The sequence below is a fragment of the Dreissena polymorpha genome, chromosome 4 (genome assembly GCF_020536995.1).
Source record: "Dreissena polymorpha isolate Duluth1 chromosome 4, UMN_Dpol_1.0, whole genome shotgun sequence".
Classification (NCBI taxonomy): Eukaryota; Metazoa; Mollusca; class Bivalvia; order Myida; family Dreissenidae; genus Dreissena; species Dreissena polymorpha.
Window position 1 is genome coordinate 61,797,587 of NC_068358.1, and position 14,790 is coordinate 61,812,376.

Below are 14,790 nucleotides of genomic sequence, written 5' to 3' on the forward strand. Positions count from 1 at the left end.
TTAAGTCAATGACATATCAAGAACTATATACTCTGAAATTTCACTTTTAATTTCTTCATTTCTCATCTAAAGAAAAATCTAGCAGACTGCATAGGCTTATCTGGGACTACACACTACACACAAACATTAAGCCCCGTTTTCCAAGAGTGTAGCTCATATTCAAATTTCTCTCACAATATAAAATCCAAATAAGATTAATCTTTTTATTACATTACCATTCAACTAATATTTATAGAAATAAATTGTACTTGTCTAATCTGACTAGCAAATTCTTTATAGACAGTCTGTTTTAACAGTTAATGTTAATTGAGCCCAGTGATCTACGTTGTCTATACTCTGTTTCATTTTTTCGGTTTAAGATTTGAACTTGAAGAGAACTTAAATTTTACTTCTAGCGCTATATTTAAAGTCTAGTTTGAATACTTCTAATGTATTAATTTTTTTTGTTCAAATATCATATATATTATTAGCAACTGTTTTCCCTTGTATTATTGTAAAACACAAGCTGAACGCATAACAGCAATATGCAAAAAAAAGTGAAAGAAAATCACACCAAAATGCAATAAGATTGTTTGAGTAAATAACATGTTACATGAAATTAAATGGTCCACGCTAAATGCTTATCAGAATATTCAAAAAAACATGTTTTAGACAGTATAACATGTATTCAGAGGGGGTATTCACATGACAAACAAAGTTGCAACGTCCAGGCTGAGACAGGTATTTTTCGCCATTTTATACCTTTTATTACTTTTACTAATTGTAAAAATCCTGCTCACTTTCCAGCCATATTGGCAAAAAGTGAATAAATGTTTGTCACTTTCTTGCTGATATGGGCTTGAAAGTGAGAGGAATTTCAACAATTTATACAAGTTATAAAGGGTATAAAACGGCGAAAAAGACCAATCTCGGCACGGACGTTGTCCTGTTTGTCATATGATTACCCCATCTGGTATTGACCATCATGACGGTATTACAACTGTAATTGTTGATAGTAAAAGAGAATATTCTGGCACTACAATAAACTCTGTATGTGTGCTCTAAAAAACTCATAACATACAAAACAATAACAAACCAAAAACATTAATATCAGTGAAACTGATGGATGCTTACAAAAAAGATATTGCAAGGAAACAAAGAGTAACATATAGATAAAGTATTGGACCGGAAGTTACAATCTATCAAGAATGCATGTTTCCACCTAGAGATGCTGCATATAAAGTTTGATCATAAATTATTCTGATCATTAATTCTGAGATCTTGCACAGAAACAAAATGTAGCGTATTAATAATTAAATGGCAATAAAAACCCTCAACCATCATTGGAGCTGAACAACATGACATGATCATGTGCATATGTATTATGTCCCTATAGGAATGATGCATATCAAATCCAGATCATTAGTGTATGAGATCTGGAAATTGGAAACAAAAAGTGTGACAAATGGAAACGCAGGAAAATGGACATTAAATAGGAATAAACAATTATTAGGTCAATTAGTTTATGACTCACTCCTTAAAGTGTGCATAAACATTATGTTTAAAGTGACATAATTATAAAGTTGAAGATGGGAAATGTATGTATTTATGCATCCAAACATAAGAATGTATAATAGACAGACAGTGGTGTTTATCGTGGTAATTAGCATAAATTGAGTTAAAGAGAGTAGTGTAAGAAAAAAAGTACAATGATGGAACCTAAAATTTGTGATATCTGCTAAATGGAAATTAAACAGTATTACCAGTATTATTAATTTATTTACTTTAATTTAGCTTAACAGCGCCGTTTAACAGATTTTTTTGTCATTGACAAAATTTAAAAAAGGTTGTTCCAGACTTTTTGTTATGATATTTTTTAGGAAATAGTAATACTGATCATTTACCATGCTCTTAAATATCAATTATATGCAACTTTTGACGATTTGAAAACCTGAAAATTATAAAGCATTGTGCGGGGATTGAATAATTTGGAAAGTTCTGTTGTTTAAGTCATATTTTGGGAAACTACGAGGATTGCTTATATAGTTAAAAAATACATCCGCTCTAAGCATGAGCATGGATGGTCAAGTGGTCTAGGCGGGAGACTTTTTACTCCAGGACTCCAGTAGTGCGTTCAGTTACAGCGAACGTTCGCCAATGATCGTTCGTTTCCGATTCGGTCTTATTGAACGATAAGTTCGGCGCGAACGTTTCAAGATGGCGACTCCCAGAAATTTGTAGCGATTTTGATGGCGGAAATCGCTAATAACACAGAAAGTACTTAACTAACAGATATTTCCAAAAAAAACAAACCTATAATAATTTGATTATAATTATGAGTGGTGTGGATGCGATAGTGTTATTTTTCATTAGCGATCAGAAGTGTAAGAGGTGCATTGGATCAGTTATAAAACAAAGCCATAAAATAGCGCAATACATTATAATCTTCAAATGTAGTTGTAATTTTCTTTTACATTGAATGAATTTTTGTTTCGTTTACATTTAATGAAAATATTTATAAATTTTAGCATTCTGACATGGAAAAAAACAACACCTGCATATTTTGCGAATTGAACTGTCTTTGAATGCACATGTATATTGGAAACTCTAATGTAGTGATTATGAGCGATACAAATCTGGCATTTTATTATACCATAAATCTATGCATTTATTTTACCCAAGTATTTTATATCGATATTATGATCAAACGCGATTGCTTATTTTCACGATGATGTTTCGAACACTGCAAAAAACGCACGATCTTTACACGTTATTATATCGGTTTACATTTGCAGGTACCCGTTAAATACGATAATTGTGTAGCAGTAAATTTCTACACCATTTTAAATGTATTGTCATTATAAAACACTTAAGTGTTATGTTTAAACTGGCTTATATATACTTAATAGTTCCTGTTAGTTCATTTCGAACAAATGTACGTCTATTTTTCAAATATGTTCAAATGTTTTATTAAAGCAACTGTTAAGTTTTTGGCTTAATATGCCCAGAGATGACACGGCGGTATCATAAATTGTGTTTAATGACCAGACACATGTGGTTAATGACCCCATACTGAGTCACACAAATATGGGTCCCTGGGTTTATGACACCCTGTTTTCTTAGTTATTGTCTGGCTAGTATCCGATCATATCGAGATAATCGGTTTGTGATGAGCAAAGGGGCAATTAAACAATGGGTGGTTAAAAATGCTGAAATAAGGAGTGTCAAAATTGGTGTGAACAATTAAATAAAAACATTTACATGTATCAAGAGGATTTAGTTAATCTGTAACAAGGTAAGTCTTTACGGACATATAGGTTCAAATAGTTTCTTTATGTTGATAGCATAAATCAACCAATTTGTTGTTTGTTTTCGTCCTTATTTGTGTTCATTCATTGGATTCTATTTAATATGGAAGAATTTCAATTTCTGAATATTTTGTTGTTCTTAAAATGGGCCGCGAATATGATTGAAATCTTATCACGACGCGGATCATCAAACGCAAACAATAGCAGAATGGCCGCAGTGTTGGCGGCCAAAATTTGAGGATGCGCAAACGTGACGTTATTATCGGAATCCTTAAAACCTCCTATACACTTTGTTTATTGTTCAATTCACTTTATGTACTACAAAAAAGGAAAGAATATCGAAGTAACACTGAACAAATACAACATTTGTCCGCCATCTTGGTTTCGCTAGCGAACTACCTCCCGAGAGGGTTCGCTTCGGTTCGCGAACGTTTGCGGCGAACCGAGCGTTCAATAACGAACGTTCGCGAACTATAGCGAACGTTTGCTGTAACTGAACGCACTACAGGGGTCAGTGGTTCAAGCCCTGTTGAGGGTTCATTTTTTTCCTTTTTTTAGATTGTATTCTTGTTTTTTTTACTGGAGATTTTTAGGTCAAATGTTTAAATTTATCAATATAAAGCATTTAATGACAATCTTCAATACATGCCAAAATCTGTTGGACGGCCCCTTTAATACATTTATAATCATTTCTTAATGACATTCAGCAATCAATTTTTTTAAAAGACAGACCTAAGTGATGTACTATGACAAGGTTGAGAGTATGAACTTGTTCTTAGGATTGATTCTTACCAATGATATGATAACAATTACTAGTAATCTATGTGTTGTTAATTGTGTCCCATAAGACAAATGCAAATCACAATTGACAAACACGATGTCAGTAACTTTTCCTTAGCAATTCATGAGCAACAATATTCTGTAAGGCGATTAACATATGATTTGGAAGTCAAAATGTGTATGCTTGATTTGAATTTACACATTTATATTAACCAAACTTAAAAGATTAAAACAACAAAGCATGTTTCCATATGACACAGATACCCCAATATTCCACTTTTGTCTTTAAATTTGAAGTTTGACCTGTAAGTTTGTCCTTGACTTTTGAGGTTGGAAGACAAAGCTACACTTGGCACATTGTCTTATGATTGTTAACATATTTGTGTATATTCATTTTAATATCCATCAAAGTCCATCAATATATAATAAAGTTATGGCTCAGACAGGATTTTTTAAGTTTGACCTTTTACCTCTTAGCGTCACTTTAACCTTTAAGGAAGTAAGACATATTGTATTTTGATGTTTTATGGCTAAGACAGGAAATTTCAAGATGTTTTACGGCCTAATTTGACCTGAGTGAGAGCTAGACTTTTAATGTTGGGTTACTGGTTTCACACCAACACATTGTCTTATGATGGTTTACATACTTATGAAACAAGTTGTGTTTTTTTAATCCATTGATATATATACACTTATGGCTAAGCAGGGATGGAAATTAGTGGTTGCCGTGAGCTCGGGCAAGTAGATTTTAGCCTGGGCAACTTAAATTCAAAAGTTGGTAGTCCAGCCGGGCAACTAGCTTTTTTAAGTTTGAAACATTCAAGTACAATTAAACATTTAATAAAATTGGCGACTGTTGATTAATAATTTCAATAATATTTATTCATAAAGGCCAAGGAAACTATTCAACTCAGCCTCATATTAAGACATTATACCCAGAAAATGTGTAATGTAAGCAATTTTGTTCAGTTATCTTTTATTTAAAGAAAGTATTAGATACACATGACACTACATGTACATTGTACTGGGCTTGTTAGTCTTAAGCTGGGTAACCAAAATAGTAAAGATGGTTGCCCGTGTGGGCAACCAATTGTAAAACGTTAGTTTCCATCCCTGCTAAGACAGACATTTTTTTACAGACAATTCGTCAGAGAGACGCCTAGAGAGACAATGCAACTGTTAAATACTGCCTTCTTAGAACATGAACATTTGCACAAAATTCTTCACACAATGACAAAATAACACAAAAAATAACTGTAAAAAGCATACACATGTCCCAGACCAACAAATCAATCAAAAACGCTGTTAATCCCAATACAGAAACTGTTCAAATAACAAATAACAGTTACACACAGGTTACCTTAGCCTTTGGACGAACAGCCTTTGGTTTGACTGGAGCCTGATCATATAAAATATGATAAGTTACAACATTGGTATAATGATAAATTAAGAAAATATCAAACTTACGCGGATTCTTGTTTGTCTGCGCTTCATATTTGCTACACTTGAAACGCCATCCTTTTGAAGAACATGAAATAAATTTCATACAAAATAGTCAACCCATGGGAAAGACAAAAAGAATCCACAGGACATGAGGTCCTTTTACTTTAGAATTGTACAGGACCTGACCTGATTTAACAGAGCCTCACCTGCTATTGACCCTGCGGGTCGCTTGAAGTTGTAACCAATAAATGCTTATTTCATGTAAAATCTTAGATGGGTAATACAAGCCACATAAATTATTTTCTGGAATAAATAAACAAAAAAAATCATAAATATTATTCATAATGCACAAATATAAACAATTTACTTGGTTATTGTTAGCTTGGGTACTACTTGTATGTAGCCAGGGTGCTCTTAAATATACTTAAATGTACCCCGGGTAGGAAAAATATCCTTAAACAAACCCGGCCAATTTTGACTGAACTAAAGTTTTATTGATGCAAAAAATTTGATGCCGTAAAACGTGCTAAAGAATACAAAACAAAATTCTCTTCAAATAAAACCTGCCTAAAAATGCTTTTTGTAGTACGAGTTTTGATAACATAGAGGACATTCTACAAAATATTGACATCAATAACATATATCAAAGTTTCAAATGTATCATCAGTTCATGGAAATGTGTATTTGCAATGGACAACGCCCAGTAGTTAGAAGTTGAAAGTATGCAAATTAAACATTGCATATCACCAGAATTCTCTGTGAGATAGATCGCCTGTCTAGTGGATAAACCCTAATACATTGACTATCTTGGGAGCCTTCTTAAGATATTAAATGCTAATTCAAAACTCCTTCTTAGTGTTCTGTTATTTAGTTTTTCAAGACAGGTAATTAATGTTGATGGTAACAGGTATTGTGTTTGTAACAACGTATCAGGTTGATTCAACATCTTTTATTTACATACACGGAACGTGTTTTTTACAAGGTTGTTTTGGCTTTCTTCTTCTTGCCATTAATTTCAGGGCTCCTCTGAAACATCTATGCAATTCAACAATTCAATGAGTTTTGGGCATTGGTAGAACCAGTTCTAAGTGTCTTTGGAGGAGATCTAAAGAACACTCCCACAGTGGGAACCGAATCTGTGATCTCCCTATCTCTATGCGGGCACCATATCCACTACACCACGACGATATAATGTCAGGCTTTATCAGAAACAACTTTAAGCTGTATGTATGTACTAATAAAAGCTCAAAGCATTACAAAAATAGCTATATGTATGTAAAAAATATCAAACTGTCGAATAATGCTATTAATTTAATCTACAATAAAAAACACAGGCAGGATATTTTAATGGTGACTGACAAACTGTCAAATCCTAATAGACTTTGCGCTTTGTGTTTCAGAGCTCCAGATAAGGGTCGTATTTTCGTAATTAAGAATTATTTTCAAGTCCGTTACGTATTTATTTTAAAATTTTGTCGTACCATTAAGAATTACAAAATCAAGTTACGAATATTATTTTTACATGGGTTCTGTTGATTGTTATTGAGTTCTTTTTGCGTATTAAAGATCTTTTTGGCGCTTATAAAGAATGGTTATCGGGTTTGTTTCACAAAGCGCATTTTTTCCAATAAAAGCGGCGTGTACACCCTTGTCAAATAAAAACGCACTTTTTACCAAAACACACATTTAGCGCACTTAAAAGTGCGTTAATTGTGTGTTTTTTGTTAACATGTGCGTTTTCAGTGATCAAAAGTGCATTTAAGTGCGCTTTTTGTGCGTTTTTTCTTTTAAAGTGCGTTATTTTAGTGAAAAAGTGCGTTTTTTGTGTGTTTTCTTCATCTGTAAGTGCGCTTTTGAGTGTAGATGTGAGCAAAATGTGTGTTTTTTATCTAAGAAGTGCGTCTTTTATTTAGGAAGTGCGTTTTTTGTGTGTTTTCTTCATCTGTAAGTGCGCTTTTGAGTGTAGATGTGAGCAAAATGTGTGTTTTTTATCTAAGAAGTGCGTCTTTTATTTAGGAAGTGCGTCTTTTATCTAAGAAGTGTGTTTTAAGGTTTACAGATGTGGGTTTTTTCTCACAAAAGTGCGTTTTTCTATTTTGATGTGGGTCTTTTTTAAGCATAAGTTAGCCTTTTATTTCATAAGTGCATTTTTATCATATGATCTGTTTTAAAAGGATGTATCTAAAAAGACACATGTTTAACACACTTCTTAAAAAGTGCGTCTTTAACAACCGTTTAGCAAATGTTGTACAGAAATTGAACAAGAAACAAAATTGTTGCAGGCTCTAACAATTTATTTACATCAAATGATTAAACATAGACATATATCTCAGTAACCTGTAATAATATAAGGGGCAGTTTGAATAATTACTGGTTGTCCATATTAACCTGTTTAATGTTTACATACTTTATCATACAATTTCAATGCATACCCTATTGCTTACGCTTTAATCTCAAACATTTCTAAAAATTTCCACCTAAATCAGACTGTGTGTAACTAATTAAAAATATTGAAAGTGTCAAAAGTATTATGTGGGCTTGATAGTATCAATTATATTTCCTCATCATAAATAAGTATTTGAACTTTCTTATACTGATATTTATACCCTAATACAATTAATGTCTACCACATTGACCATAAACATACATTTTAAAAGGCAATTAAAATAATATTTATACTATTAATATTATTTGCTAAAACCATTCAGCATGTTATATTTAAATATTTACAATTAAATATAATGTGTTAAGGGTGCTGTGTATTATTCAATAAATATTTTGGGGTTGAAATGACTGCCTTATCAGTATTTCTCAAATTATGCAATTTTTGGCTTAGACACAGCATGGTATCAGATAAGAGAATAGCCAGTCCCTATCAGTCCTCCATCTAAGCCTAACTAAGGGGTGTTGATATACTTTTGATTTGTTCAGGCACCATCTATTTGAGAACCACAGATAGGAAGTTATTTTTTGAAAACAAGCAGCATCAGCAACTGACTTTAAGCTAGAATTAAGACTTATTATTTTAGTGTAAAATGTCTTGAAATACTTTCAGCATGAAGTATTGTGTGATGAAAAAAATGTGTATTTACTACAATGTGTAAATCAACAATAAAGGAGATTAAAAGTGGGTGGTTAAAGACATATAAAGTGATATGGTCTAGTTCAACAACTGCCTGTATTTTTGGAATACTGAAGAACAGTCTGTTGTAACAGGTTCGTATTTTCAATTCTGCATCCCTTTTTTATTTAGTTTATTGAATTAATAATGATCATTATCATATTTATGTATTGTCACTGGGAAATGTAAATGGATGAGTAAATGTAATGCAATTTTAAAGAAAAACAACACCATTTGAATTATTATGGCTGTATTTTATGGTTATTGTCATCTTAAAGTTATTTATACCTATTTTTGGTCATTAATGAACAGATTTTTCCCCCATATTAAATGAGAACTTTTAAATTTAAAGGTTAAACCCCATGGAAAGAATGTGCATCATCGCATCGCCTGCCAAAAAAGGGAGCAAAAAAGAGACTACCTGATGTATGGACTTGAATACCAGGTTTTACCCTGCACAAGCTGGCCGACATGAGGAGAACAGGAGTGGGAAAACCGCGCCCTCTCCTTGACCAAGAAAAGCTGGATTTGTTTAGAGGTAAAACTATACAGGGTACTGGTTATTGCATTTTAAAGGTGTCACACTTCCGACCAGTCCACACAGCAAAATGAGACCACGTATCTTGGTACATTTTCGAACAGTATTTTCTATCAAACGTATTTATTTATGAAAGCGTTAAGTCACATGTGATCAGGGGATTAAAATTGCAAAATAAACAAGCAAAAACAACAAGCAAACAAACTAGTTTTGATTTAAATTTATAATTTTTATAGCAACAAGATTACCATAACAGCAATATTCAACACTTACATTATAAAATATCTTTCAGGACCTGATCAAATGAGATCATGCACGAGACGCATCGCGCAAAGGCCATGACAGTATAATAGTTGCAAAGAAGTTTGACCGACTAGTGGCAGACTTGGAGAGAAAGATGAGAGCTGCACTCCGCTGCCTCAAAGAAATGCTGAAAGGCCTTGATTGATATGCATCTTTCTTATGTATATAGCTGTTCGTGTGTATATACTGTACATGTTATTATAGTATGCTATTATTTTTTGTTTATTTATAATCAAATTATGTTGATATTTATTTCATCAAATTGCCATTGATATTTAATTACTCATGAATGTTAAAAAATGTTGGTGTACATTAAAGTATAAAATTGAATTATCTTGTAATTATTAAAATACACAAATATATATGTTTATATAATTATTGGTTTTTATTGCATATCTGAATTTAAAAAAAACTTTTAACAGCATATAATTGAATCAACTGTTAAGGCAAAAGATGCACCTTTAACGCACATGTGTGCTTTTTGTGAGTGCGTTTTTTGCTGCCATTCATTTGCGTAAATTGTACGTTTCGTGTGGGTTATAACTGCGCTTAACGTGCGTTAAATGTGCGCTTTTTGTGAGTTAAATGTGCGCTTTTTTATTTAAAAAGCGCACATTTAACGCACATAAAAGCGCACATTTAACACACATGTGCGCTTTTATGTGGGTTATAACTGCGCTTTTCGTGAGTTAAATGTGCGCTTTTTAAATAAAAAAGCACACATTTAACTCAAAAAAAGCGCACATTTAACGCACTTAAAAGCGCACATTTTACACACAAAAATGGCAGTCAAAAACGCACTTATAAAAAGCGCACGTTTAACGCACATTTAACGCACATAAAAGCGCACTTTAACACACATGTGCGCTTTTATGTGGGTTATAACTGCGCTTTTTGTGAGTTAAATGTGCGCTTTTTAAATAAAAAAAGCGCACATTTAACTCACAAAAAGCACACATTTAACGCACTTAAAAGCGCACATTTTACACACATAAATGGTAGTCAAAAACGCACTTATATAAAAAGCGCACGTTTAACGCACATTTAACGCACATAAAAGCGCACATTGAACACACTTATAAAAAGCACACGTTTAACGCACATAAAGCGCACATTTATCCACAAAAAGCGCACATTTTCTTGTTTGTTTGTTTTTGTTAAAAACTCACTCGGTAAGAAAAAGCGCACAAAAAACGCAGTGCCAATACCGCCACGTTTAACGCACGCAAAACGTACGTAAAACGTACATTTCACACACTTTTTTGAGAAGGGTAGTCTATCTGTCAAAAAACAATGGCGGCGCCCAGAGAGCGTCCCTAAAAAACTGCAAAGCGTGCAAAAACACGCTTTCGACATATTCTACGCAAAGTGAGCCGAAGTTGAAAGTTAAGAAAGACATTATAGAAAAATTTTTATACAATGTTGTATGTTCAGTTGCCGACACTGTCGGAAGCTATTAAAAAAAACGCGACACGACGGGTCCAAACTTTTACACAAAAAAAACATTGAACGAGTGGAAGGGACGATTCCCGTGGCTAAACGTTGAAAAGAATGAAGGGGAGACCCGTTTTAATTGTAATATATGTAAAAATGCACCTTAGGCATGCAATCTAAAGACCATTTTGGCATATGAAGGTATTTGAAAAATAAAATTGTATAATACTGAATAGACACTGTTGAACTCGTATAAATAAAGTTGCTAGTATGTTTATTTTGATTTTTTGCATGAAAAGAACCATTATTATTTATTTTTAGGTAATTTAGAAAAGTTAAGAATTATTTTCCAAAACTTAGTAGTAACATTTAGAATAAAATTTAAGAGTTTAGAATTATTTTTGAAAATCTGGTAGGAACGTTAAGAATTTCACAAAACCTTATCTGGAGCTCTGTGTTTAGAATAAAATAAAAAGCAATATTTAAGAATTATAGCAATTAAATAAACGACCATTGATAAAATTCATTTAGATCTATTGAATTTAATTCAACTTACATTGGTATTTTTCGGCGTAAGCTGAATAAGCCAGCTTTTCACCCTGACTTGACCTTTGTAAGTGTCCAATAATACTCAAATAAAATTTCCCGCGGCTAGGTACAAATGAATACACTTCATTTATTCCATTGGCTGATTTGAGTATAACACCAGAACATTGGAAACATATCCGCGTCTTTGTAACACTGTTTTACTGCATGAAACAATTTTATCTCTAATGAAAAGGCCCAATAGATAGAACAGTTTTACAATCAATTTTCGACATAAATACAGTTTGTGCGTTCACCTTTTATTTTCAGAGAATTACCAGCGCAAAAGCGTTTAACTAAAGGCTATGTTGTCATATTTAGTACTTACTTGCATTGCATTTCAACCCGCGATGTTTCGGGTCAATACGCGGTCATTTTGTGAAAGTCAGAGTTTATATACAGTTCATCACCGGAGTTCGCAAAAGGGGTTGCGATCATTGTGTCTTACTGACAATAACGTAGTGACTGTAATGCATTGCATTCCAATCCGCAAGGTATCAAGGTCAGTTTGCGGTCAGTTGCAGAAATCTTTATATAAACGCCGTCTCGTAAACTTTGTGCACTTGAAGTCTGTTTTGATCAGAAAGATACTAAATTAAGATATTCGGCGATATCATTGTGGTATGTCAATCATCGATTTTTAATATGGTTTCAAAATTTGCATGATAAGGACCGATTTTGATAAAATTAATTAGAAATATTTATCCATTTAGACCAGTTTATTAAGCATGACCACAATAATTCGCTATACTATAATTATGCAATTAAATAAGATTCGAGTATTGCCGGCTGACCTATATGCACTCGTTTATTTTCATGTTTCTTGTGTTTTTCTATTCTGTAAATATAGATATCTGAGTAATAATATCACATAAAGCAAAATAAGCCACGAAATCTGGCGCAACACCCCGTAATTGATTTGCTTATGATGTAGCTAACAACTGCGCAGAAATAAGGCATCCGCTACTTTTTATCTCATAGAGATAACTTTTGATCGTTCATAAACATCGACCACAATCAACGCCGTATATCTTTTTTTAAAGATATTTCTTGTTATTTTTAACATCCCTTAGAAGTTAGAGTTACAAACAGGTGCGCGTTGCACGAACTGACGTTTATTTGTGACATAGAAGTTAACCAAACATTTATTCACCTAAGTAATTATACGATATATCAGAAAGAACAATTATTTAAGATTTTACCGGCTTTGCCTTAGCAGGAACCCCTTTTGGAGGCATGTTTGTGTGTTTGATAGTTGATGCTTCTATGCGATGGCCGATCTCGTTGCTAAAGAAAACATCGCATGCTATCAGCGGAAAGCAAATTTAATAGTATAAAGAATTAAAGGAAAGAAAAAACGATACATGCGAAGTAGTTATTTCTTCTTTCAAGATATGTATTTTCGATATTATATATCAATTGTAATATGATAATTAAGCAATCGAAATTGTTGTATTTGTGTAATAAGATGCTTATTTTTAACACGTCTGCCTTCATAATTGACTTTATTAAGGTATGTATTATGGCCCATGTATTATAAGATATATCAAACGTTGCCACTTTGTTTCTGGCGAAGGAGGTTTTGTCACACTACTTTTTCGTCAAACTGATTATGTGTAAAGGGAAGTGGAAGTTTTGTCAAACTGATATATAGTATATCAGTGTCATATAATAATAACCCGTAATTTACACCATAAATAATAAAATAACGGACTTTTACATGCTGTTTTAAACTGTATTCTATGCTATCGGATTTGGGTGTAAATTGAATTTATTATTGATTTGACATTCTACAACAGCTCTTCTGTATAAACTAGCTACATGGGTGGATTTGAAGAATTAGATGTATAGAGAAATGCATAACTTCGCTGGAATACCTCCAAAATGAAAATACTTAAAGTACGGAAGGCAATTTCATTTATACTTCTAGATGACAATTTAGTTTAAACCTAGTTATTTTAGCTCGATTGCATCGAAAGCCATAGGCTTATTAAAACGCTCTCGAGTCCATTTCCTGGGCCTTGAATCAGTACTTGGTGACTTTGGGGGGGTGATCTAAAGAACGCTCCCACAGTGGGGATCGAACCCGTGACCTCCCGGTCGCTAGGCGGACAATTTTATGTTGCTTAATGAAAATTGCATATTGATACATAATGATAGGTTATTAAACGTTTCACTGTACAATACGGAGATATATTTGGACGAGCACATAGTTTGACGTCATATTGGACGAGCCGTTAGGCGAGTCCAATATGACTTCAAACTGTGTGCGAGTCCAAATATATCACGTATTGTACAGTTTAAATGTCTAATAAGCTTTTTATTCTATATCCCTTTCTTAAGCTCTTTGTTTCAATTTAATTTTGATTTTAAAATGCTTTAATTGCACCTATGCTATTTTCAAGACAAGCGCCCGAGTCGATTATAGTACATTCGGATACTTTTTCTCGGTAACGGCCTTTATGGTTATAAAACAACTGCTTAGTGCACTTGTACTCAACTGTCCAATATGGAAAAAATACAGACTTTTTGGATCCAATACCGGAATATATTGGACGGTCATGTGGTACATATGAAGAATGCCGATTGGATTAATTTATTGGATATAGATTAAAAATGCATATTGCTTTATGACAATTCCTTATCGCTTAATGTCAACTGCATGTTGACATTATAATTGAATGTTGGTATATGAAAAATGCTTATTTAATTGTTTGTGCAATACATTACAAGCAAACTGCAACGTGCAATAATGTTATATGATAATAAGAACAAATAGTTTTTATCAAAAGATCACCCAGCTTACTTTCAGCTTGCTTCTAATAACAACAAAGTTATGCTTAGAATAAGTATAAACCTAGTGAAAGAAAGTTCCAATTGTTTCTTACTTTAAATTATCTACCAGTGCACATTCAGGTCTAATTTGCCATCGTGCACTTGTCTATTTGGATCAAAATTATATCTTTGGCGAATAGCCGGGCAGCCGCGGTAAATTTGACCTACTTTGGCTCAAAATTAAATATTTTCCCCTGAAAGGTCAAATGGGCAGATCGGGCCGTTAAGACTTCTTGAAAAGGCAGGTACGACATGTAAATGAACTGTGATATATCTCACTTCCTACAAAAATGACCTAATCCGATTGGCTTAGAGCGGTCACGTGCCCATGGAGTATTTTCCATACACCCCAAGTTATTTACATACTACCCGAGTAACAGAGTAGTCGGTTGAGATATAATCGTTACACCGTTAGTAACTGACGGTGTATAGGATATACACATGATTGGCATATTTGTGTAGTT

General features: G+C 33.1%; 1 protein-coding gene and 1 long non-coding RNA gene across 3 annotated transcripts in view; one reads left to right on the forward strand and one right to left on the reverse strand.

Annotated features, from left to right (window-relative positions):
- LOC127877491 (dynein intermediate chain 2, ciliary-like) overlaps window positions 1–12,799 on the reverse strand; it is a 41,501-nt gene extending 28,702 nt beyond the window's left edge. Inside the window, exons 1-2 of one of the 2 annotated variants that reach the window (XM_052423427.1) lie at window positions 12,694–12,799; window positions 5,428–5,466 (exon numbers count right to left, since the gene is read on the reverse strand). In XM_052423427.1, the coding sequence (XP_052279387.1) occupies window positions 5,428–5,466; window positions 12,694–12,729 (75 nt within the window). In that variant the 5' untranslated portion in view covers window positions 12,730–12,799. Of the gene's footprint in view, window positions 1–5,427; window positions 5,467–5,534; window positions 5,586–12,693 lie in introns of both variants that reach the window. The other variant, XM_052423426.1, reaches the window with a different exon arrangement.
- LOC127877509 (uncharacterized) lies at window positions 8,078–9,784 on the forward strand. Its single transcript, XR_008048469.1, has 3 exons — window positions 8,078–8,726; window positions 8,984–9,169; window positions 9,462–9,784. It is a non-coding gene; the product is annotated as an uncharacterized LOC127877509 (long non-coding RNA).
- Window positions 12,800–14,790: the final 1,991 nt, after the last annotated feature.